A 13132-nucleotide genomic window follows, 5' to 3' on the forward strand; every position below is an offset into this window, starting at 1 on the left:
CGAATAGTAACTTTACAATCGATACAGCTGTATCTCTCACCTGTAAAACCGGATATCCGGTCGTATCGGTTTATCGTTCTCAAGCTTAGATAGAACGCATGCAAGCACTGTGCGTGCATGGCGCACACACATACGGTCAGTTTGCCCTGACTCTCGGCCATGTAAGCAATATTGAAATACAGTACTGCTCAATTGGCGCACGGAAAGAAAACTGAGCATTCTCAGACATATCCCCCCAATTTATTTATTTATTTATTTTTTTATAACTGTTGTCAAGCCCGCCTCTTCCCTAAAAGCAGAGTTCAAGATAGGTGCTAACGCTAATGTACAGCTCCATTGCTTACGTCCTCCCTGCCTCTCTCACTCTTTGCTGACGCATTTGCTGCATGGATTCTGATTTGGGTGACAGTTTAGACCGCAGTCACACTCTGGAAAAATGTGGCCGTAATCGGATTTTAACCACATACGAAAGTGACCTGATTGGATTTGAAATGGTCCATTTTGATGTGACCTGTCCCGTTCAGATCGTGAAGTTATTACCTCACTCGAGTCGGAAAAACCCGAAAAAATCGGATTTGTGCATTAAGACCTGCAGTATGAACGTAGCCTAAATGTAACTTGTAGCATTAGCATTTTTTTTTTTTTTTTTTTTTTTTTGCATACAGTTTGTGGCGTCCATGTGGGTATAAATAAATGAAAATAATGTACTGTTTTCCTGCTGAGTGTGTATTATCACCAAGCTGGCGTTGTCCTTGTAGACGCTACAAAATGTGCTCGTCTGTCAAATTTTGAAATAGTTGGAAACTTAAAAAAAAATTTTTTGAGTAATTAAAAAAAAAAAATTACAGAGAAAAACATTTTTAATTAAAGGTCGAATATAACTAGACGAAGACAAACACATTTTAAGATGACTAAAATATGACTAAGACTAATAAGTATTAAGACGAAAATTAAAAGGGCTGCCAAAAACAACACAAAAAGCAAGTTAAAATGTTTGTGTGAATAACAAGTTCATTATAAAACACTGCCTTGCAGCTCAAAATGGTGGAGGTTAAATCTGCATTATTAGTAAGCGTCTTTGTGTGGCTTGAAAAGCACTCTAGAAATAAAATGTATTATTATTATTATGTCAGTTTTGATGGCAAAGATTACATTCATACTGCAGAACACAAAGTAAAGTTTCCTTTAAAGAGGAAAAATGATCTTACAATAATTTTGAAGTAGTCACTTGGAATAACAGCATCGCCATTCTTCACCCATTTCACAGTGGGGGCTGGGGCACCGCTGACTTCGCACTCAAACACGATGTCCATGGACTCATGGGCATAAATGTTGGCTGGCCTTTTCACATACTGGGGAGGAACTGTGGAGGATAGACAGAAACAATGCTTATTTTGAAGCATATGCAATCGGCCAATTATGTGAAATTTAATAAACGATTGTCAGTTCTGATCAGGAACACTGTGTTACGATCCCTGGCAGGAAATAAACAAAACCCAATAACATCCTGCTGCCTTTTCATATGCCCAAATTTATTTGAACATATAGCAGATTAAATAACTGTCTAATATAAAAGCATATTATGCACCTGTGAATTTCCAGGCAGGTACTAAACTAATGCGTCTGCTCTACATGATCAATCAATACAACAGGTAAAACAATCAACCTCAATATCAATGTTGTGTGTCTGTATAGAACACAAGCTTAGGTGAGCTCTTGCATATGTCTCCTGGTTCTGGTAATGAGGAACAGAAAAGTTTTTTGATCTTCTGCAGCCAAGCCGCACCACATCAATCAGTCGTGGAACAAGGTCAGAAGGAGCACGTCCTCTGTAAATAATTGGACTGCATTGTATATGTATGTGAGGAGAAGCCATAAGAGTGACTGTGCATGGATGGGCTCCGTGCCTGATTGCATTGACTGCACACGGACTGATAAGGCAGCAGCCCCACTGACCAGTTTCTGGGCGAGTGCTGATGCTTCTCCTTTAGCCTTTCTCAGCTCTGGGATAGCTATTAGTGTCTAATTAGTTTTCATCCTGACAATTTGATATTCTTGGGAGTGCATGCATAAAGATGATGTCTGAATTTATTAATCACAGCAGCAGGTTGTGAGGTCAAGTCCCCCTCACCCTGTTGACACTGCCAACAGGTAACAAGAAGAGCAACAATGAAAGCAAACATGGCTGGCGACACTTCTCTGCACGGCAGTCAGAGAAAGGAGTCTGCTCTGTACATATTTGCGTTTTTATATACAGTGTAGAGCTGGGAATCTTTGGGCACCAAACGATTCGATTACGATTCAGAGGCTCCGATTCGATTATAAAACGATTATTGATGCACCCCACCCCCCCTTTTTTTTTTTTTTTTTTTTTTTAAATGTTTTGTACATTAGTTCCAAAATTGTTCAAAAATACTCTCAGGCTAAACCAAACTACTATTTCAGTATCAAGTTAACATATAGCTGTAAACAAATATACAAAAATAACAGTAAATAAAAAACTCCAGTCCCCATCCTGTATCAGCAGCTTTAAACTACATTCAATTAATTTAATGTTGTGAATCAACCGTTAAAGTTGTTAAAATTGCTCCCGTTATTCCATAATTTCCCTTTTGTCTACTTTCGACATGTGAAAGTTTTAAAACTATTTTAAAGATAGATTCAAGTCAATATTTTACCGATTTAGGAGTATTTTAGATAAAAAGTTAATTAGGTTTGCTTGGAAGGTTCGCTACAACAGCCTTGCAGGGAAGTGTACTGCTTTAAGATGGCGGTCCTTTACTAACGCCCGCATCTAGCTTTTTGTAGATGTGCTGCTAACGCTACCGAGTCTATCTTGCATCTAGTGCTATATAAATGATATCTACTGTAACATTATGTGGATGTACTTTGTAGCAGTCAGGTATGTTGTTGTGTTTTTTTATCTCGTGGCATGAGTTGAGCTAGAGCCGTGAGTTGAGCATTGGCATTACCCGAGGGGCCGGGTAATGAGAAGCATGATGTTTAGCTACTCTCGCTCCGTTCCTCATTGTGTCCCGAAGACCGCGCGGCACGCTGAGTGTGTTGTACTTCCACTTTACTTGGCATATTTCAATAATCGGAATTTGGATGTTTGTGAATCGTTCTCGAATCTTCCACGGCTGAATCGCGAATAATCTAAGAATCGGAAATTTTGCACACCTCTAATACAGTGTATCACAAAACTGAGTACAGCCCTCGCATTTCAGCAGATAATTAAGTATATCTTTTCATGGGACAACACTGACAAAATGACACTTTGACACAATGAAAAGTAGTCTGTGTGCAGCTTATATAATAGAGTTCATTTATTTTCCCCTCAAAATAACTCATAATATAGCCATTAATATCTAACCCCTGGCAACAAAAGTGAGTACACAGCATGGGGACTACGTACATCCCTAAATGTCCAAATTGAGTACTGCTTGTCATTTTCCTTCCAAAATGTCATGTGACTCGTTACAGGAGTGCTGTCAGCATTGCTGCAGAGATTAAAGAGGTGGTGGGGGGGGGGGGCAGTTTGTTAGTGCTCAGACCATACGCTGCACTCAACATCAAATTGGTGTGCATGGCTGTCACCCCAGGAGGAAGTCTCTTCTGAAGACGGTACACAAGAAAGCCCGCAAACAGTTTGCGTCAACAAAGCACATGGATTACTGGAACCATGTCCTATGGTCTGATGAGACAAAATTTGTTTGGTTCCGATGGTCTCAAGCATGTGTGGTGGCGACCAGGTGAGGAGTACAAAGATAAGTGTGTCATGCCTACAGTCAAGCATGGTGGTGGAAATGACCCCCACAACCTCTTCAATTTCTGCAGCAATGCTGACAGCACTCCTGTAACGAGCCACATGACATTTTGGAGGGAAAATGACAAGCAGTACTCAATTTTGACATTTAGGGATGCACGTTTTTTCATATGGGTGTATTCACTTTTGTTGCCAGGGTTTTAGATATTAATGGCTATATTTTGAGTTATTTTGAGGGAAAAATAAATTAACTATTATATAAACTGCACACAGACTACTTTTCATTGTGTTAAAGTGTCATTTTGTCAGTGTTGTCCAATGAAAAGATATACTTAAATATCTGCAGAAATGCGAGGGGTGTACTCACTTTTGTGATACACTGTACAAGGCTTGCTTCCGGTGACTCGCAAAAAATATCTTTCATGGCGTGGTGCGCCTTGATGTTTGTTTCTCAACAAGTTTCTCAGTCAAGTTATAAAAATTATTTTTTCTAAAGGTGGGAATTTGTTTTAAAAGCCAATTAATCCACTTAATGCAAAAAGATGCAAAATGTTCAGAAAGGGTCGAGTGCGTGTGGTGGGAGTTGAGGTTGTTGGTGGAAGCCGGGCCATCTGTGAAAATGAATTTTATGTTAAATTGCATCTGGAAACTGATATGTTTCTGTGTCTGCAAACCTGTTTACATGCCGGGTATTTTCTGTCCTGTATTTGCATAACACATATGTGTGTGCTGTTTGCGGAGATATTTGTTTAAGGATGAAAACAGATTGCATTCATGCAGTCAAAATCTGTGAAACACCTATATTTACATATGTTTTGAGTTTGTTTTACGTGCATGTGAACCCCGTGGTGAAATTTGCCTGTGCCATATTTTGATTAGGTACCCTGCAGCTTTTTTATTTTATTTTTTAAAATCTTTCTCCATCTGTACTTCTACACTCCATCTCACATTTTCCTTCCACTTAATCTCCCTCTAACTCTTTGTCTATCGCTTCATCTCCAGGCTCCATCTTCTCCTTCCATGTGAGCAGACATGAAGCCATTTCTTTTGGGGAAGTCAAATTTTTGGAACCTATTAGACTGGGCAAAAGCACTGTGCTCATCACGCTTGTCTTTGTTAAATGTTAGTTGAGAATATTGTTTAACGTGTATTGTTTTGGACAACACAACATAGAAAATTGAATTTAAAATGGCTTTAGTAGTTTAAATGCAACAAGAAAAAAAGAGAGCTAACTAAATCATTTTAAAATGTTTTCCACAACAGCGTAGCTTTGCATAGGGACGGTAGGGACATAACTCTACCAACTTTTCACTTTCAGGATGCTCACATTGTCCCCACCAACTTTTAAGCAGCCTTATTTGCATTAGTTATATAGGTCATTTAGATTGTCTTCTAATATCTTAGAAGAATAGGATTCATTATGTTCAGACTTATATTCCCCCCCATGCACATTTGATTGGGTGATGACTTGACCCCCCCCCCCCCAAAAACGTATTCAACTCCCCCCCCGCACCGGCAGAAATGCAACATGCCGTGGCGCCAGCCCCCTTTGAAGACGAGGGATAGTAGAAGTTTTTTGTCCGCCATCAGCAGCCACTGTAAGTCATGAAAAAAACGTAAATGTTGTGTAGGTGGGTTACACACCACTAATTTTGCTACTGAAAGTCCGACCTGCATCAGAGTTAGCATAACATTAATCTGTGCGAATTTCTCGAGGAGGAAGCTGCTTTGAGAGAAATATTCTCCTGGATGTTTTCTACTGTTAACGTTAATTAAACTAAGAAATGTAGTGAACCAAGGTTTACCCCCTTCTGACCATTTTTCATTTTTATTTTATTCATGTGGTTTTACAGCAGCTAAAACGAGCTTTCATTTTTGTTGAGTTTGGCTGTGCTTGTGGACAAAAGCAGTAGTGTTTTACCTGAAGGAAGGGCTCTATTTTTTATTCATTTTTGTTCAGTAAGAAGTTTTTTTTTTTGTTATATTTAATATATTTAGACAATTTTGAGTGGTATTAAGACATTTATTATTATTTTTTTTTCCGCATTCCTGGATACTTAAGAGATTATTAACAAGTTTGTATTTCTTGTGTATGGTAATATAATTTGTGTTCAAATAATGCAATTTAAAATTGCTAATACAATCCAGACATTTATTCTGGAAGTTTTCACCATGTTTCTTTCGTAGTTTTTGAAAACAAAGGTTTGAATCGAATGGTGTATCACATGAACCAATTCGTATGCATTGCAAACCGACATTAAATAAACGGTGATTTTCCATCAAAATCATTAGTATGGTTGACATAAAATTTTTCGACATCAAGTGACGTTGAAACAACTTTGTTTTATGGTAAGTCAGGCGATGGTTGGGTTAACATTGTTTTATAGTTGATCAACTAATGTTGACAAATAGTTGATTTATGATGGACTGGGAAATATGATTGAAAATTCATTGAATTATGGATGAGCGGGTGTTTTGGTCGAAAACATAACATTAATTCCATTGTTTAAATATTATTAATAATCGAAATGACGTTTAGGTTTTGTAAGGATTTCAACGTTGAAACAACATTAATTGAGTGGCAAAAGTGGCGTTGATTCAATGATGTAACATCAACAGCGGAATGTTGGTCCAACATCTTTTCAACGTCGGTCTGCTATCTGGGAAACTTAAATTCCCTCGTTTTCAGTGTGAATCTACTAGAAATAAGTGAAATTATCTGCCAGTGCTTCAAGTAAATTTTACTCAGATTTCTTGAAATAAGAAAAATAGCTGAAAATAAGCTTAACAGACTTATTTTAAGCAAAAAGTTCTTGATTTAGGTGAAAAATGGCCAACTTTTAGATATATGGGTTTAATAAAAACAAATAGTAATATTTAGCAGAAGTAAGTGGAAGAATCTGACGCCTTAATCTGTTAACTAGCATTTAACACTCAAAACAAGATGGAGAAAATTATTCGACTAGGTTTAAGAAAAATGATCAGATTAAGATGTTATACTGTAAATTTGCAGTGTGAAAGTTAGTATAAGTCAATACAGATTTATTTTGTATTAATCATTTAGCCTATCAATTAATTACGTTGTTATTGGTGAGAAATGAAGCCCTGATCACCGTTCACCCAATCTGTTTGAGCTTATTAATGTCCCGTCCCCAGCTAAAGGTGTACATGCAGGTTATCCTACTATATCGTCCCTACCAATATTGAGACCAAACCTACGCCCTTGGTTTTCCACCACCAATGTGACCTACAAAATGAAGGGAAGTAAAAATGAACAACTTAAATGAAGTGGTTGCAGAAGTGATAACACCCTCTATTAAACATGGATTTTGTTGTCTCCAGAATGAATCACATTTTAACATGTTAATTTGGAGTCAGCACACACCTGCCACCATCTTAAGACACTGTTTAACCTCATAAAATTCAGACAGACTAATTGGTTTTCCTGCCATATTCCCCCTGCAGACGCCAAAAGGTTTTGTACTAATATTGACTGCCAAAATGTTCATAATTCCATCATCATGATGAGCAGTGTTGTGTTCGCGCTAAACATACTTTTTCTGGAATTATGGCCAAAATGTTCAACCTTGGTTTATTCAGCCCATTAAACATTTTCCCCATGTTTTCTTAATGTTTTGGCTGCCACTGACTGCCATAAACTTCCTATAGATTTTGACTGGGATGGCTGGCCGCGAATAGACGCCTTTTGCCGCCATTGACCATTCACTGCAAGCCATACCCTGTTAAAATTGATTTGGTGTCCGTCGCTGCCAATAGCAATCAATGAGACTAAATTTAAAATTTTGCAAAACGGAACTGGACTTGAAAGTCTTTCAAGTTTTGTCTTGCAAAATACCTTTGAGTAAGGGTGTAACAATTAGGGATGTCCCAATCCGATACTCGATCGGTATCAGCATCCGATAGGGCTAATTTCGGCGTATCGGACAGTCTCGGATTCGGTCAGAAGATCGGATTCAATCCAGTTGTCATCTTATTTCAGTTCAATGGTGCTTTTCGGCTGCTGTAAATCAAACCACTAGGCAAATACTAGTATGTCCACTGATTGAGACTATATTGTCTTTAGAAACTAAAGATAGTAAAAGAGCATCATGTAAAATTCTTGAGGCGTAACCAGCAGAGCTTGGTTTAATTAAAAAAAAACAAAAAAAAAAACATGATTTTTAAAAATTATTTTTACTGGTCTAAAAAATATAGGTATAGGCTCCGCATCGGATTGGTATCGACAAAACATTTTGAAAAAAATCAGATCAGAAGTCAAACAATCAGCATCGGGATCTTCCTTGGGACAATTAATCAAAGTGGATAGATATTAGGGTTGTAGCTATCGAATATATTAGTAATCGAGTAATCGACTGAAAATCCTATCGATTAATCAAGTAATCGGATAAAACAAATTTTTTTAGGTAAAGAGCAATTATAAATATACATGAGAAAACAAGACACTTCATCTAATATTGAACCATTTTCAGTCAATCAATTTCTTTATTTTTGATGTACATTGTTGAAAACAGCCAACAATTGCCTCTCAGAAGTGACTAGAATATAAAAAAAGACCAATTCACTGCTTTCACTCCAAAAACTTTTAGATCTTATTTAAAAAAAAAATAAAAATAAATAAATAATATATAAATAAATAAATTTATATATAAAAAAAAAAAATATATATATATATATATATATATATATATATATATATATATATATACTTACCTAAAAATGCCATTACACTTGATAACACACATCACTTAAAAGTTAGGTTTCCCACGTGTTTCAATTGAATTTCCATTTGTGTCAAGCCATTTTGAAATTCTAGTTAAGTTTTAAGTTAGTCTAAACTGTAAGTCCTGATAGGATTTTGAGTTTTTGCAGTGTTTAAAATAAATGTATTGTAACATATCAGGTTATAATATGGCAGGGATATTTGCATGCGTTCCTGAATGCACCACGTGACGTGCGGGGGTGAGGGAGGTGCGGGAGAGCGGGAGACGTGCCTTACTGTTGTTGTTGTCGTTCCACAAGTTCCCACAAAACAAATAACTGCAACCTAACGAAGCGGGTGAGTCTTTGTCAACGTTACATATGATACCTGCTATATTGGAGCACGTTAGGGACCAGTGCTACTTGGTGTTTTATCCAGCAATGACTACCGAGCTAAAATTGACAGTTAGCTTTATCATATTTTCATTTTACACCCTCATCACTCTACAGCGCTATGTTTTGATAGCTTTTCATATGTTTCATGTTTTAAAAAATAAAAAAATAATAGAATTAATTGAAACCTAGCCCTCTGCAGGACTAACGTTACGTGAGCGAGTGACAGTAATGTTAATCTTATTTATTAGCGCTGAGAAGTGTACTGCTTTAAGATGGCGGCTGTTTACTAACACCGCTAACTGTCATTTCGCATCTAGTTCAACATACATGTGATATCTATGAGACACATCAAATGCTACCTGCTACCACCGTACCATCATGCGGGCTAGTTTTTAGCAATGTCGGCGTAGTTTGTAGCGGCTGTCGGCTGCAGAAAGGTTTTTTTAAATATTTTTTTATTGCTTCTTCCTCTACTCACGTGACTTCAGCGGGTTGTCCCGTATTAAAAGTAGTCCGGGCAAAACATGATGCTTAGGGCTGGCAAAAATTAAACGATTCATCGAGGTGAATAAAATTACTCAGATCAGTTTTTAAACTCGATTTACTCGAGTATTCGTTTCAGCTCTAATATATCGATTTGCTAAGCACAATGGAAATAATCAAATTGCAAAACATCAATTAGTCATTGCAATATCCAGTTTTATCAAAAAGTGGCTTTCCTCAAAAGGTCTGAAATATTTCTCTATGGACCATGGCGTGACTTCAAAAATCTAATTGCAGTCTTTAAAGTTCATCCGGAGGACATTTGGAAATTCGATAATCAAAGTTTGACTTGCTGAGAGTGATGAAATAAAGTTCCTTTGAATGTTATCAATTTCAAAAATTACATGTAGGCCCATGAACAGTACACAAAAGCCAAAAAGCAGGCGCTAAAATGTCCTTATATGTATGTATGCTTTCCATGAAATGGCTTCTCCTGCGAGTGGTGCACCAACTCAAACTGACAAGAAAATCATTCGACCCTCCTCTTAAAAATAAATGACTGCCTTAAAAAATAAAAAAGGTAGCTGTGTGTTTTTGTTCTCAGCCCGAGCAGTGAGGCAATGTTTGGATTAGCAGTCCCCGACAGTCTTTGTAGGCTGTGCGGCTGTTAATGAAGACATGCAGCAGATATGTTATGCCTACTGGAGGGCAAACAGATATATAAAGTCAGTTGTTCCTGCTGCGACAGCCTTCTTAAATGACTCTTGATAAATATTTGATTGTATTTATTGTTCAGGGTTGTATGTGATGTCTGCTTATTGCTTTGTTAATACATTATTTATTGGTGGATTTTGACTTCTGGCTGAGGGATGATAAAGGAGACCTCTAATTCTATGGAAAGGCGTACACGCCACAGGGCTCAAACCTTTTCATTGAAGTCATTTCAAGAAAAAAAAAAACATTAGAAATACAAAAAAAGCAAAAGTATCTCAATGACAATGAACAACGTAGCACACTTGACTTTAAAACAAAATTTTTTTTGCCATTAATTTTAATAACATTGGATGCCATCCAACCAGGTTTGCATGACAATTTGCATTGAAAGTGCACAGAATGTCATTTTCTAAGCCATTTTAAGTAGTCTTTTTCTGGCTCTGCTGCAAAAATCTTGTTTCTCATTAGTATGCAGCTGACTGGAGATAATTGGCATACTCTTTGGTCTGATTGGCCGTGGCTGTAGAAGGCGTGTCTGTAGGAAGCTCGTGGGTATTGGCAATGCATGTGGTGACTTACACCTTCTGAAAAATGACACCAAGCTTCGCTATTTCATAATTATACAGTAATAAAATATTCACTCACGTTACACTTTTGGCTTCAATTCTGGTCTGTGTGCGCAGTGAAGGTGTATTTCATTCAAGAAGCAAGCTTTCACTAAGACTTCCAGGTCTCAAATTCCTTATTTCTACTTACATAAAACATTCACTCACTTGCCAACTAGACACGTGCCGATTAATGGTTTAAAGGTATACCGTGGTATGAAAACATCACAGTTTCAAAACCGTAAAAATTTTCCGTCACACTGTCCTTAAGGTATTTGCTATTTTTTTAATGTCCCAAAAATGCATGAAAATATCCCTCACTTACAGCTGCAAGGCTCAACTCTCCCCCACCGGTTGTTGCTCAGCGTCAGTGAGTCAGCTGTGCTCCACGATGGCTGGAGTAGGCGAAACTCCTAAACTTTTTTCCCCCCATCGAAGAAAACAAAATCTCTGGTATGGGAATACCTCGGCTATAGAAAAGTTACAGATCGCCACGGCTTAGAGGAGGAGGGCAAACCGACAGGTCACTCAGTGTTGAGAAAGAGTGTGTGTGTATAATGTAAACATGACACGAGTCAAATACATGTGCTTTTTAAGGAAAAATTTTTGTTCTGATGGTAATAATGTTGAGCTGTGGCTGTTGGTTTAGGCTCACTTAAAGGACTGCATTTATTTTAATTTTATTTAGAATATTAATTTTTTTAAACTTAGCATTCTACTTATGTTCCAATTTACTAATACGTTTTGAAAACTAAAAATCCTGTTCAATGGAAAAAAAAAAAAAAAAAAATATATATATATATATATATATATATATATATATATATATATATTTAAACCTAGATATCTCAAAGTAACACATTTTAGAGCTGTAGTTGCAATACCGTGAAACCGTGACATTTTGGCTTAAACCAGTACTTCTCAAATAGTGGGGCGCGCCCCCCTGGGGGGGCGGAGAGCAATGCCGGGGGGGCGCATGTGACCTCGGGGAACCTGTTTTTTTTTGCCATACTGGAATAAAGTGTACTTGCACATCCACTCAGTAGGTGGCAGTGGCGCTCTCATTTTCAGAGTGCGCGCAGTATTTTTGAGCTAAGGAAGAGCACTCAGCACACACAGACAACAGATGTGAAGAGCAGTGTGCCACCGCCGTTTTCGAAAGCCGTTTTCCGACCGGACTCACTCACGCAGCGACCCACTGTCTTGTCCGGTTCTCACGTCGCCGCCCGAGAAGTGCCATTTCCGGCTTGGGATCGTCACGACGACTGCCCTCACTACCTCGGCCGCCGTGAATGCGCTTTTTTCGTGCCGTTTGCCTTTTAGCTTTGACTTTTAATACAGTGGGTGATGATGAAACACCACTGTTTACTGTGTCTAAGAATAATTATAGCAGACAGCAAGAAGCCAAATCAATTAAGACGCCACTTAAAGACATTAGACCCCAATCTCATTGTTAAGCCGCTTGATTTTTTCAGTGAAAACGTGCCGAATATTGCCAACAATCGTCCTGCTTTGTCAGTGTTATATCAGTAAGCCAGTGAGCATTGTTAGCATGCTAATTGCAAAATAACTCCACACCATTGCAAAGGAGGTAAATACTGTGAGCAGCAAAAATAAACTGTCCTGTCCAAGGACACTTTTTTCCCCCTTTTATTCAGATGTTTTTTCGGTCAAATTTTTTGGCACATTGTCCTCATGAGTGAATGTTTCTAATCAATTTTAATTTGGTATTATTTACTGATTTTATTACATTTTATTTTTCTGTATCAAATGGTCAAAAATGTACCTTGAGTGTATTTTTTAGTTTGGATGTGAATTTTTTTTTTTTTTTTTAAATTCAGGCAAATTGATGCACGTCAAGTCTTCTCTGTTACAAACAAAACAATGTTAATAAAGTTATACTTTATTATAAGTTGATCTATGTTACTTTTTTTTCTTTATTAGAAAAAAAGGAACCAATGTTAGGCAGATGCGTATTTATAATAGTAATTTTATAGACAAATGATACTATTTACAGTGGCGGCAGAGAGTTTGGGGGGGCGCGAAACATTTACGTCTTCCTTGGGGGGGCGTGACAGAAAATAATTGAGAAGCACTGGCTTAAACCTAAGTTATGCTTCTGCGTTGCGGTGACAGGGTGGCGACTACGGCGTCAATAAGCATTCGATAGTTCTGCGGCAAGGGAAGGCGTTGCTCTGTAATTCACCGCCAACCAAGGGTGTGGCGTTGTGTTTGTTTGGTTTGGGGGGGACTCTTCTCAACTTCCTCTAGTTTTCTTCCGGTTACACAGCAATGCCAAAGGAGGTGGTACGCTTGAATGTGGATCTTCAGCTCATCGACATTGAACAACAAATGTTGATCATACTGTAATGTCCGTAACTAAGCGCCGGTCCTTTAAGAGGCGATCCGACTGGGGAGCTGTGACATAGCAGGAAGCGAGTGGAAAGAA

The 13132-nt window shown here is 37.8% G+C and overlaps 1 protein-coding gene across 9 annotated transcripts in view; it reads right to left on the minus strand.

The window, feature by feature from the left end:
* Positions 1-13132, minus strand: part of neo1a (neogenin 1a) — a 303823-nt gene that overhangs the window by 94665 nt on the left and 196026 nt on the right. For all 9 annotated transcript variants that reach the window (XM_057834057.1, XM_057834073.1, XM_057834013.1 and 6 more), the window contains exon 6: positions 1209-1363. In XM_057834057.1, the coding sequence (XP_057690040.1) occupies positions 1209-1363 (155 nt within the window). The remainder of the gene's footprint in view (positions 1-1208; positions 1364-13132) is intronic.

Source organism: Corythoichthys intestinalis, chromosome 1, assembly GCF_030265065.1.
Source record: "Corythoichthys intestinalis isolate RoL2023-P3 chromosome 1, ASM3026506v1, whole genome shotgun sequence".
Classification (NCBI taxonomy): domain Eukaryota; kingdom Metazoa; phylum Chordata; class Actinopteri; order Syngnathiformes; family Syngnathidae; genus Corythoichthys; species Corythoichthys intestinalis.